This window comes from Solanum tuberosum, unplaced genomic scaffold (genome assembly GCF_000226075.1).
Source record: "Solanum tuberosum cultivar DM 1-3 516 R44 unplaced genomic scaffold, SolTub_3.0 scf00243, whole genome shotgun sequence".
Taxonomy (NCBI): domain Eukaryota; kingdom Viridiplantae; phylum Streptophyta; class Magnoliopsida; order Solanales; family Solanaceae; genus Solanum; species Solanum tuberosum.
In genome coordinates, this window is record NW_006239166.1 from 32,163 (window position 1) to 45,576 (window position 13,414).

At 32.6% G+C, this 13,414-nt stretch overlaps 1 protein-coding gene across 1 annotated transcript; it reads left to right on the forward strand.

The window, feature by feature from the left end:
• The first annotated feature begins 11,412 nt into the window (after positions 1–11,412).
• LOC102602416 (metalloendoproteinase 3-MMP-like) lies at positions 11,413–12,429 on the forward strand. Its single transcript, XM_006357212.1, has one exon. The coding sequence runs from the start codon at positions 11,413–11,415 to the stop codon at positions 12,427–12,429; it is 1,017 nt and encodes a 338-aa protein (XP_006357274.1).
• The last annotated feature ends 985 nt before the right edge of the window (positions 12,430–13,414 follow it).

Here is a 13,414-nt window from a genome sequence, read left to right on the forward strand (position 1 = left end):
TTTTTGTTTATTCTTCTTGTTATTTAGACTAACTTTTAAAACTAAATCAAAGTATATAATAAATGTAGTTACTCCTATAGTGTAATTAAGAAATGTATTGTTTCTTCTTGTATCTCGAATCGAAAAGATACAAGAAGAAACAATATCTACACAAGCATTGAGAAGAATATGTTTATAATGTAAGCACAATAGAAAAACTTAATAACAAGAAATAAATAAACAACTTCAGTGATAAGAGCATGTCCCTTTTGGTTAATGTCTCTTTAACAACCCATTAGGCCGTTTTGAATACTAGACTATATTTCTTTAATAAAAGAACCTTTCCGTAAATTTTTAATGAGAATCTTGATTTGTTCGTTTAACTACGGTTATTTGGTTGATGGGTATTTATCAAATAATTAATTTTTAGTTGATTATAAATGAGTCAAGTATAAAATTTATTTAACACCCTAGCCCATCTGTAAAATATGTACTAAGATCAAGAGACAAATAATGAAAGAAGATGAATTTTAAAGTAGATAAGATTTGGGAATGACATAACTGTAAGGAACAAAACTTATGGTATCACGATTCAAGACTACCCCTAGTCGTTACACAATGCGCTTCATAAGTGACCCCAAGCCAACTCATTGTCGGATATGACACTAAGATTCATGAAGACAATAACTGAAGATAACTGATGTGGAAACTAAATTGAGATGAATGAGCAAGAATGCAAAATTGGTGTTGTCGCCATTGCCCAATACCACCAGCTCATATATTTCCAGGTAATGCATTGATGACACTCTTCCAGCATCGCCTGGATAGAAATACTCTCTGAATCAAATTTAGATGTTAAAAGGACTGTCTGGGACCGAACATGGGTACATCTTGTACCCAAAGTCAACAACCCAACCCAAAGGGATCTTGTACTTGTAATTCCAATGTCAGGATGTACCCATGTTTTGTCCCAGATAGTTCTTTTTGTTAGAATATACACAACGGAAGCTATATTTAGGATCACAAATCTTACATATAGACTAAACAATATAACATAAACGAATCTAGATAAAGACTAACCTGTTGAAACTTCTACAAAAGTCGTCCAAATGCCAAGGATCCAGAACTACGATCTTCTCCTATTTCCTGATTGACTGTTACTACCGAGTTACTTGTGTGGGCAAGTATTACTTGTTTTTTAAAGGATAATTTCTTTCATGCCACATCCAGCCTATTTATACTAGTTTTCCAACTCAAGAATGAATAGGAAAAACGTCCAAATAAATTCCAGGCTTAATGAGCAATCAAGAGGATCATGAGAATAAATTGTGATTAATACAAAAACGTTTTCATCCATTCAAGGCCAAATGATTTTGTAATAAAAAATCGTTTTCATCCATTTAAGGCCAAACGTTTTTGTAATACAAAAAAAAACGTTTTTCATCCATTTAAGGCCAAACGTTTTTGTCACTAACTCAATATTTAACTCTCAAATAATTCATCCTTTAAAGAAGATCAACAATAAAATTAATTTATCCGTCTTTTAAAACTTGGTCAATTAATCAGGCATAGTAGGGACCGTAGATATATTTAATAGAGGCTTCCAATTACGATAATAATTCTCAAAATGAACGAATTAACCATATCTCAATAAATTACAAATTATTCCACTAAAAATTCTGTAATTGCACTCCTCGATTTTAATTTCAAAATCTACCACTACATCTTATTAAACCCCCCGTGTTAGAATTACCGACACCAATCAATTAGATCAAAATTTTCTGAAAATTTAATTCATTGACTAAATTAATCCTTTATTATATTTACTTAGCTTATTTCACGTGACGGATAAAAAATCCACCTGCAGGGTTTTCACGTGAAAACGTATAAGTAACCATAAAGGGGTGTCTTCAACTCGGGTCTGAGACACGGTTCTATCAACTAATTATTATTTCACTAATGTAATTTGTCATTATCTAATCTATTAGGAATTTATTGACTCATCAAAAAAGTCTCACCTTTTAATAGATTAAAACAATAAAATAAATTACATAGATCATAATAATTATATCAAGATTAAGAGTATAAGTACATGTAGTGGACTAGAGAATTTATTTATTAATATTCAGAACATAAACAAATGTCTCTACTAGGTCCGTTCAATACATACAAAATGTACTAGCACAAGAAGTTGAATTTAACCATTCTAAGAATTAAGATCAAATTATATTTAATCTTGTGCTACGATCATCAAGATTTTCATCCTACTTCATCTTTGATCGTGAACATAAATTTATAACGTATATGCACTGACAATTTTAATCTTCCGTGTATGAGTTAAAATACTCCATACACAAAATTGTCTACTATATAAGCAATGGACACACATATATACACAATGATCTATTTAAACAAAGATTTTATTATATTAAATAAATAACATAAAAATCTTTACAAGGGATTAAATAAAAATTACTATAACACAATTACATGGTTAATGGTATATCCCAACACTTTTAACATCTAAATGTGATTCATACAGTATTTCTATCCAGGCGATGCTGAAAGATTGTCATCAATGCATTACCTAGAAATATATGTGATGGAGTTATTGGGCAATGGCGGCAACACCAATTTCACATTCTTTCTCATTCATCTTAATTTAGCTTCTGCATTAGTTGTCTTCGGTTATTGTCTATATGAATCTTAGTGTCATGCCAGGCAATGGGTTAGCTTGGGGTAACTTAAGAAGCGCACTATGTTACGACTAGGGTTACTCTCGAATTGTGACACCATAAGTTTTGTTCCTCACAATTCTTTCACTCCCAAATCTTATCCATTTTAAGATTCATCTTCTTTCATTATTTGTCTGTTGATCTTAGTACGTATTTTACCGATGGGTTCATGATTGCCTTTTGTTAGTTTACGGAGAAGGAAGAACGTAAAAATTTGGTATCTCTTGTTATTGAACAAGTGGAAACACCAGTTGATAAACCAGTAAAGAATTCTTAATGAAAGAAAAAGTACATACTTCATTATAAATCCAGACTAGTTTATAGAGTTTACAAGCCAACTGAAATAAAGAAACCAAACTCCTAAGGATAAGGGATAACATAGAAACTAATTAATTGCTCAACAATAAATAACTACCCTACAATACAGATAACTTGGACAGCTGCAATTCTTATGCATATTTCTAACTCTTTTCATTATTAACAACTTCACTCTTTTGCACTGCTACTTCTGATTTGTTGGGAACTGAAATTACATTATATATCATATGTACCCTCTCCCTATTGATTTACTACTAAAACTTGTTGGATCTCCTTATCTTCTGCGAAGGTCTCATTAACATGTGAACTATTTTCCCCTCATTGTCATTCATATTAAGCCGCTGATCAATTATTGCATTTTGTTGTGGTGTAGGAAATGTAGTCAAAATTGGAGCCATTGCAAGAGCATCTTGCTTAGCTCTTACTTCTGCATCTGAAACTTTCCTTGTAGATCAAAATCTACCACTGTAATTCCTTATTCTCTCTGGAGATTTCCTTCTTCATTTTTAATCTTTGCTATTTCATTTTGTTGTTGTGGTGCAAGGACTGCTAGAACTTTTGAGGAAAGTACAAGAGAATTTTGTATACCGAAAACTTGGTTGACCCAAGCTTTAGCTGATTATTCCTGCTGGATCATTCTTTCACCTTTTGTTTTATCAATTTTCAACATTCTTCTCATTTGTGTTACTGTTGGTGCTGCTAGATGCTTAAACTGCATGGTTGTGAAATGATTCTCCTAGCACTTTAAACCTATTTTCCACCGTAGGTAAGGTTGAGCAAGATGCAGCCTTATTTTTGCTGGGATTTCTAGCATTCACCACATTCCACACGCCTGGATCACCTACCACTTTACCACTAGATAGAATTCTAGCTTTCCGCTTTTGAAATCTGTGTAACCATGGTTATGGTTATTTCTTAATCTATGTCCTCTCAACAGAGTTACGACTCATAGCGTCCATAGCCTCTTGATATCATTCATAGAGTTACTATTAAGGAAGAATATAAAAAGCAGGTTAGCCTACCCACAAAAGTCAAGAAAATTCTTTGTTCTTAAACTCCGAAACAGAGAGCAATTTGGTGCAACAATTGGGTCCCCTATGCAAGTTTCTGCCTACTGGTATTAGTGTCCGTAATGTCATGGTTAAAGTGGTCCTCGAAAAATAATAATATCAAACCAAAAAATAAACTAATCCACAACAAAGTTTAATAGCATACAATCAATGACAAACTTGAACAAGAAATATGAAAAAATGAAAAATTATTCGAGCTTGAACTCCCTAACCAAATCTGAAACACAAAGAAAAGAGTGAAAAATATAAAAGAAAAATAAATCATAATAGATTATTAGAATGGAAAGCAAACAGAGGGTCACCGGAAAATGGGATGAAGCTCGGTCGTGGAGCTGTGTTGGTGTTGTTAACTGGTTCAAGAAATGGGTTTGTTGATTTTGGCGTTGGGAGAGAGGTTGTGGTGGTTGTTGATTTGCAGAGCCTCGCCGGAGTTCATGGTCATTGTTCACCGGAGGTTGATCCAAAAACACCTATAAAGTAGAAGAAAACATAAAAGGGGAAAAGCGAGGGGAATGGCAGTGGTCGCTCTTCGCTGGAGCTGGTGGATTTTGGTAATTGTTTGATGGGTGTTTTCAAATAGATTGTTTACAGGTTGTTTTTGAAAAGGAACCCAAGTTTAAAGATGAAGATCAACAAGATAGAACAAAAATGGGTAATATTATTAGGTGGGTCGGGTTAAAATTGGGTAATTTAAGTAAAAATTGGCTAATTTAAGTAAAAATTGGTTAATTTGAGTCAATTTGGGGGTTTCCGTCAAATGAGGGGTATATATGGTGAAATTAGTAATGGTAGGGGTAAATTTAACTTCATTTTAACGGCAAGGGAAAAGTCAAACAATAAAATAAAATTAAGGGGAATTTTTAACCCTTTTTCCGAAATAAAAATATGAAACTAAATTCTAAGTCAAGGTTTTTATATACGAAAATGGTATAAATTTAATTTATTAATTTGCTATCGGGTTATCGGTTAACCCGTTAAGAAAAAATCTCAAACCGCTAAGAACCGATAACCCGATACTAAAAAATAATCAAAACTGTTAAACCAATAATCCATTACCAATGAACCAATGACTTTTTTTTGGTTTGGATTATCGGTTTCGGTTCGGTTTTGAACAACTCTAAATAATTAGAGCTTAGAGTTTTGAAAGCCTTCTTCTTCTTAGTTGATTATCCTTATATAGATATGTACACCAAAGCCCTCAACATAATTTTGTAACAAATCTATGGCATCTAGAGAAATATTTTCCACATTATCGAATGATCTCTTCTCGGAAATCCTTTCTTCTCTAAATCTGAAATAGAGAACGACAACTTGTCTGGTTTCGAAAAAGCGGTATCGGATGATAAAATCATTGAACGATCACAAATTTGTATAAATACAATGTGCAAGCAGAAATTCATGTGCTAAATCTTGTAGAAACTTATTTAAATTTCACCCTGTTTTCAAATTTGCTACTGACAATACTAATTTAACAGAGTTTTATTTGCTTGTACCAGATTCTAGTATTTTTTATTCTTCGTTCGTAAATCTTGAATCGAGATTATTAACCATTCTGCATTTAAAATGTTGCACTATTAATGAGGACTATTTTAGTTGGTTTCCTTGTTTGAAAGAGATATGTTCTAAACGCATTCATATTTATACCATAACTCTCTCCAAACTTATCTGTAAGTGTCCTTCAACCATGTGAAGAGATCATTTAGTGGAACTAAACAAGGTATTGTAGGTTGTTGAGATAAGTGTGCTTCTTGAAGTGGTTCGTTAAATTTTATAGGGAACTTTTTGAATTTAGTACATCAAAATGGTCAAGTTCCAGATCTTGGTTCCAACCATTTAACCGTGTGAGAAGAAATCTTACCGGTTGAATTAAAGAAGGTATTGCAGGTGGTTGAGGTAAGTATTCTTCTTGAAGTGGTTCATTGAAGTTCATAGGAACTCATTTGAATTTAGTACATTGAAATTGTCGAGTTCTATGTGTTGGTTCTACCCGTCAACCTGCAAAGAAATCATTATGTGGAACCAAAGAAGGTACTGCAGGTGGTTGAGGTAAGTATTCTTCTTGAAGTGATTTGTTAAAGATCATAGGAGACTCATTCAAATTTAGTACATTGAAATTGTCGAGTTCTGGTGGTTGGTTCCTACCATTCAACCCTGTGAAGAGATCATTCGATTCAACTAAATAAGGGACTGCAGGTGGTCACTAAAGCAAATAATAAATTTTTTGATAATTATTTAGCTGTAACAATATAAGTACCACTTTATTATATTTAGTGTCAATAATAAAATAAAGATATTTATAATATTATTGCATTTAGCATACTGAATACAATAACATTAACTTAGTTGTGACTAAATGTTTTTACGACACAAAATATTTTAGCTAAAAGAAAAATCTATTGCCACTAATGCCTATTTTGCTATAGTGGGTTGAGGTAAGTATATTTCTTGAAGTGGTTTGTTAAAGTTCATGGGACTAATAGTCCCACGTTCCGCACCCGTGCTAACATCTTATTGTAAGAAAATCTTCTCTCAATTTTGTATCACCATAGCGAGAGTGAGTTTGATACTAAAGATTCCAGTTATTGCTTGTGGCATGTGCTTGTGATCCATGAGAAAAGTCAAAGTAAATGCTATTAATAAGATTATTAGGCGAAGAACAAAAATTAGACGGATGGATCTTCAATTCTTCATGCCCCATTTATGGAAGTTGTACAAATGGATCTTCATGCCACATTTATGGAAGCTCTACAAATGGATCTTCATGCCACATTTATGGAAGTTGTACAAATGGATCTTCATGCCACATTTATGGAAGATGTGCAACAACTTGGTGAAGGTGTTGAAATTTAGGAGATCAGCTATCCAACTATTGAGGTGATAGCATCTAAGCATTGCTCAACAACAAATCACACAAGAGTGTATTGTTGAGCTAAATATGATTCTTGAAGTGATTCATTTAATTTCATAGGTAATTCACTTGAGATTTGTACATTGGAATGATTTCCATTATCTGTTAAATGATTAAACATACTTAAATGATGTACACCGTAATAAGTGTCAATTTGATTTTCTATCATTTTATCGTTGAAATGGTCGAGTTCTAGATTTTGGATCAAGTAATTCAATCCTGCGAAGAAATCTTTTGGTGGAGTTAAAGAAGGTACTACAAGTGATTGAAGTAAGTATGTTTCTTGAAATTGTTCGTCGAAAAATAATTTTTCTATTAGAAAGGGTTTCATCTCCCCTGTGGTACATTAATCAAAGGGAAATGATATGCAAGTGGAAGTGCACTTTATTTCTCAATTAAAAGTTCTTAAATAGATAAAAAAAAAAAAAAAACTATTAATAACGGAACTCATAAATTACTCCTAATTATTCTGATCTAAACAACTCCTTTAATCGTGTAGCCTAGAGACCAAGAAATAACATACTTAACTCCTAAACAATAGCAACAAATAAACCACTACCGCATATATAAGCTAGTAATTGTATATATTTACGTAACTATATTGTTGAATACAAGGAATAATATAATTAATTGAAAAAAAAAGATGGCAAATAATAATAATAATGTGCGTTTGAGAAATTTTTTTATATAAGACAAAGAAACTATAAAAGGTTTTGTATTTGAGAAAAATTTAAATATAAAGCAAAGAAAAAAAAGTACGTGTATAAATTTATTTTAAATACAAGATAAAGAAAATAAGAATATGTTTTTTTTAAATAAACAGAAAAACACAAATACATAAAAGGCACGTGTATATCACAACAACTAATTGAATTGGATTTACCTCCACGTTATCACATAAAATGCAAAGTAATATAAAATTTTCGTTTTAGGGTATTAGGACTTTGTTAAGATAGAGTGCGACTCTGAAAGGGTATAAGTGAACCAAAAAGATGAATATAGAGATATTTTTAGCAAAATAAGTGAAAACATGATTTTCTTTTTTAATGGTTTTCTATAGTTTAGGGTATTTTAAATCGTTTTCCTATTAGAATTGGGTAAACAAAGTTAGAGTTTAGAAAACCTTCTACTCCCCGAATTAAGAAAACCTTATGTACGCCAAAGGCTCAAGATAATTTTATCACAAATCTATGGCGTCTGAAGGAATATTTCCGAGTTATCGAATGAACTCGTCTAGGAAATCTTTTCTTCTCTAAATCTGAAACATAGAGCAACAACTTGTTTTGTTTCGAAAAAGTGGCATCAGATGATAAAATCATTGGACGATCGTAAATTTGTACAAATACAATGTGCAAGCAGATATTCATGTGCTAAATCTTCTAGAAACTTCTTTAAATTTCACCCTGTTGTCAAATTTGCTACTGACAATACTAATTTTAACAGAGTTTTATTTGTTTGTACCGGATTCTGGTATTTTTTATTTTTCGTTCAAAAAACTCGTATCGAGATTATTAAAAATGGACCCCAAAGTAAATGCATCTGCTCTGCATACTTTAGTTGATTAAAATGGACCCCAAAGTAAAGAAAATCACTTAGCAAAGTACAAGTATAAAGAAAATGCATCTGCTCTACATTCATAATTCTTATAAATAAGGAATTATTTACCACAACTAGAATTCAGAAACAAGAAGAAGATTTCAGGAGATTAATCACAAACCCTAGCCCTAAATTTCAAAGAAAAGAAAAGGAAGAGAAAGAGGGAAGACGAGGAAGAAGGATTAAAGAGAGGAGAATTTTAGAGACTTACAAAATTATCTTTGAGATTGTGATTCGTGGAAGAAACACCCAATTTTTTTCTTGAAAAATTGCTTCTAAAACTTGGCAACAGACGGTTCTTTGAAAGTTTGGAGAAAACTTACAATACCCATATATGACCCGTAATTTACCCAAATTTTAATGGGTAAAATATGGGTATAAGCCCAAATATTACCCATATTTAAAATCACTCTTTCAACCCATATTTGTTGGGCTATTTGGGTGGGTCAGTGAAAAGTGGGCCTAAATTGCCAGCATTAGTACCAACAAACACTTTGCATAAATCATATTTATTTTTTGTTGTTATCTTTAAATGTGTAAAACTATTTAATGATTCAATTTTTAAGTAAAAATGACTGCGCATCGCGCGGGTAAGTATACTAGTTAGAATAAGGTAAACAGAGTTAGAGTTTAGAAAATCTTATGTACGCCAAAGCGCTCAACATAATTTTATCACAAATCTATGGCGTCTAAAGGAATATTTTCCGAGTTATCGAATGATCTAAATCTGAAATAGAGAGCAACAACTTGTATAGTTTCGAAAAAGTGGCATCAGATGATAAAATCATTGGACGATCGTAAATTTGTACAGATACAATGTGCAAGCAGATATTCACGTGCTAAATCTTCTAGAAACTTTGTTAAATATCACCCTGTTGTCAAATTTGCTACTAACAATACTAATTTAACAGAGTTTTATTTTCTTGTACCAGATTCTGGTATTTTTAATTTTTCGTTCAAAAAACTCGAATCGATATTATTAACCGTTCTGCATTTAAAATGTTGCACTATTAATGAGAACAATTTTAGTTGGTTTCCTAGTATGAAAGAGATCTGTTTTAATCGTGTTCATATCAATCCTTTAACTCTCCTCAAACTTATTCGTAAGTGTCCTTCGATTGTTGAGTTAAGTTTGATACGTTGTTGCTACCTTTTTCTAATTTCAGTGCCTCATCAAGATCAACTTAGGAAGGTTCATGTGAATTATGATAATAGATATTTAGAAAAAATAGAAATAAAAGCTCAAAATCTGACGGAGTTTCACTTGTTTAATTCATCATTGTCAGTGGAAATTGATTTGCGCGCTTGTACTAAGCTACAAATCATGGAATTAGATTGTCAATACATTCCCAATGGATTTCCTGAAGATATTTCCTCGGAATTCCCGTGTCTAAAATCTTTATCTCTTCGTTTATTCAAAAATATGGAAAAGATCAATCTTCTAAGTTATGAGCTTGAGAATTTGACCTTAAGTGACATGCGTGACTTGGATGAAGCTATCATTGATACTCATAATTTATGTCCGTTCAAGCTAATAGATATGGAAAAAGTTCCAAGCTGGTGTCCTGTAGTTGGTTCAAGGCTAATGGAAGTTGAGATTGGATTGAAGAATGCTCGAACAACCAATAGCTTGCTTGAGTTGAGAGTTGTTGCTGGAAATATCTCGTTGTCCTATGGCACAACTTAATTAAAGGTATATATGTACTAAATTATCTTGGTGTTTACTCGTTATATCTTGGTGTTATCTATTCAATTTCCTAACAATTTTTGTTGAATATCAAGTTTCATTGTCTATGAAGGAAGTAAACTCTCGTTCGAAAAATATTTGTAACAACATTGGACCACTTTGTATCAAGCACATGACTTTGGAAGTACTCTCTTCGCTTGTACCAAGATATGAAACTTTGATTGATAAATTGTTTAGTTACTTTCATCCGCGGACTTTGCTAGTGAGAGTGGATTCGGATGCTCAAAGTTGTAACTTTATACAGGTATTTTGCAATGTTATGACTTTCATTCCTTCACTTAATTAGTATATTCCTAGCTTTACTGATCTCTTTCTCCCTTTTTCCATTGCACTTACGAATTTTGTAGGTTCTATTGGACGAGTTGAAAGGCCAGAAAACAAATCGCAGCAAGCATTATAAATCTAGTGATTACGTGTATTGGCGCAATGCCTTGAAAAGGTTTGAGATCCTCGAATCAACTACAACTACAAAATAAGGCACCCATCGACTTAGCTTGGAGCTCCATTGGTACTTGCCTATTATGAACACCAACGCAGGCATTCCCCAAGTAACAGAAAGCGTGAGACGCAGTACAAGAGTGAGAAAGCATCCGAAAATTTAACATATTTCATTTGACATCCGAGTGATGGAATGCGCGTTAGACTGCTCACAGTAGTTCTATCTATAGTTAACAACAATATTGTTGATGAATTTTAAATTTACAGTATACAACTTAGTAATTTAAAAAATAAAAAAATTGGCCATATTTTCTTATATTTTAGCTATGCTTTTCTTTAGATAAGAAACAATAAATTTATTATTTTTAGGGGAAAAAAGAACTCTAGAAATCCATTCAAACTAATTTTACAAAATGTTAAGAAAAACAATTTCTTGACGATGACCTTCACCTTCTCATTGTCTCATTTCCATGCCGGCATTTCTTGTTTTCTACAACAACAAAAAGATAAAAAATTATAGATATATGTAACGAAAATCTTCGAATCTTAGATATATGTAACGAAAAGCTTCGAATCTAGTCCATCAACAAAATTAGTTCCTACTCATTTCGCAAACTCGAAATGAGAATTTTTTTATTCTCCCTCGTTAATATTGTTGCTTTAATAATCGTTGCTTCATCTGCCCCTGTTTCTGCTCATTCTTCCCCTGTTTCTGCTCATTTTTACAATAACGTTTCAACAATTCCTCGTTCTTTAATTCCTAGTAATTCTACCTGGAACCATTTCAACAAGTACTTGGGTTGCCGCGTTGGCCAAAAAATCAAAGGATTAGCTAAAATCAAACAGTATTTTAAACATTTCGGGTATATTGATAATTCTTTGAGCAATGATTTTACAGATGAATTTGATCAACTTCTTTTTTCAGCTCTCAAGACTTATCAATTGAACTTTAATCTTAACATCACCGGAGAATTCGACATCCCCACTCTTCAACATATGGTAAAGCCAAGATGTGGAAATCCAGATATAGTAAATGGCACTACTCATATGAACTCCGGCAAAACTCCAACGGATCATACGGTGGCTCATTTCTCATTTTTCGAAGGCCAACCACGTTGGCCTTCGAGTAAGAGTAAATTAAAGTATGCATTTCTACCGGAGAATCAGTTGACGGATTCTGTTAAGGTGGCTTTTAGGAGGGCGTTTGATAAATGGTCGAAAGTAACTCCGTTAACTTTCAAAGAGATGGATTCTTATAGATTGGTGGATATTCGGATCAGGTTTTTTGTCAGAGACCATGGTGATGGTAACCCGTTTGATGGACCCATGAAGATTTTGGCACACGCGTTTGCACCTCCAACAAGGTTTTTCCACTTAGACGGCGAGGAGAATTGGGTGGTTGACGGCGAGTATTTGAAAGAAGGGATGGTGGATCTTGAATCAGTTGCGGTTCATGAAATCGGGCACTTATTGGGTTTGGATCATTTGTCCGAAAAAGAAGCAATTATGTTTCCAACGATTGAGGATGGAACGAGGAAAGTGGAGTTATCAAGAGATGATATTGAAGGGGTACAAATGTTATACGGGTCAAACCCAAATTATAATGGGTCAAGTACTGTTTACACACACCGTCAATAGAATGATATTGGTGGATACTCCACTTTTGGTTCATTTTGCCCACATTGGATTATTGGATTTTTCTTAGCATTGTTGCTTTCGATTTCTATTTAGTTAATGTGTATTATTATTTTAATCGTATGATTTGATTATTTTTGAAAGATTTTGTGGAGACACCAAAAATTTTTGAAAATTGGTGATTTCGAAATTTTGATCCTCGGTTGATCCATGCGCAAGTTTTGGCTATGTAGCATGTAGGTTCAAAAGTTCAAGATCACCCACCTTCAAGATTATTTTGTACGATTATGTTTAGCTTAGTGGACTTTAAATCAATGTCTAATTAAGAGAGCGGATATACAAATGTATGGTTTGCAATTTAATTTGAATAAAATTCCCATGAGTTTAGGCTAACCGAACCATAAGAACTTCCTTCCTATTATAACTTTTTACTATAGGAAAGAGGAGAAGCTTTTGGTCTTTGAATATTGTTGATACCCAATTTTAGTCCTCCACAATATAGACTAATCATCTAACTTCTTTAATTTCAAACGATTTGCAATAATTAGCTTTATACCGTCATATTCTTTAATGATACCATAACAATTTATTGCATAACATAAAAATTGCACAAATAATGAATGATACCGTCATAGTGTGTGTGTATATATATATATATATATATATACACACACACTGTGATAGTATCAATTAAAAGGTTTTTCTAAGTCATTCGATGGTACATGAATGATACTACCACAATATATTTATTTATTATCAAGATATTGAAATTATATAATTGAGGAACAACCATTGTTTCACCAAATCAATCCTCAATCCTTAGTGAGACACTTCTGATATTCTCAATGATACCATAACAAACATTTAGGAAAGAATTACACAAATACTGAATGATACCATCATAGTGTGTGTGTGTATATATATATATATATATAAAAATATATATATTGTGATGATATCATAAAGGTGAATTAGGCCTGGCTAGGAA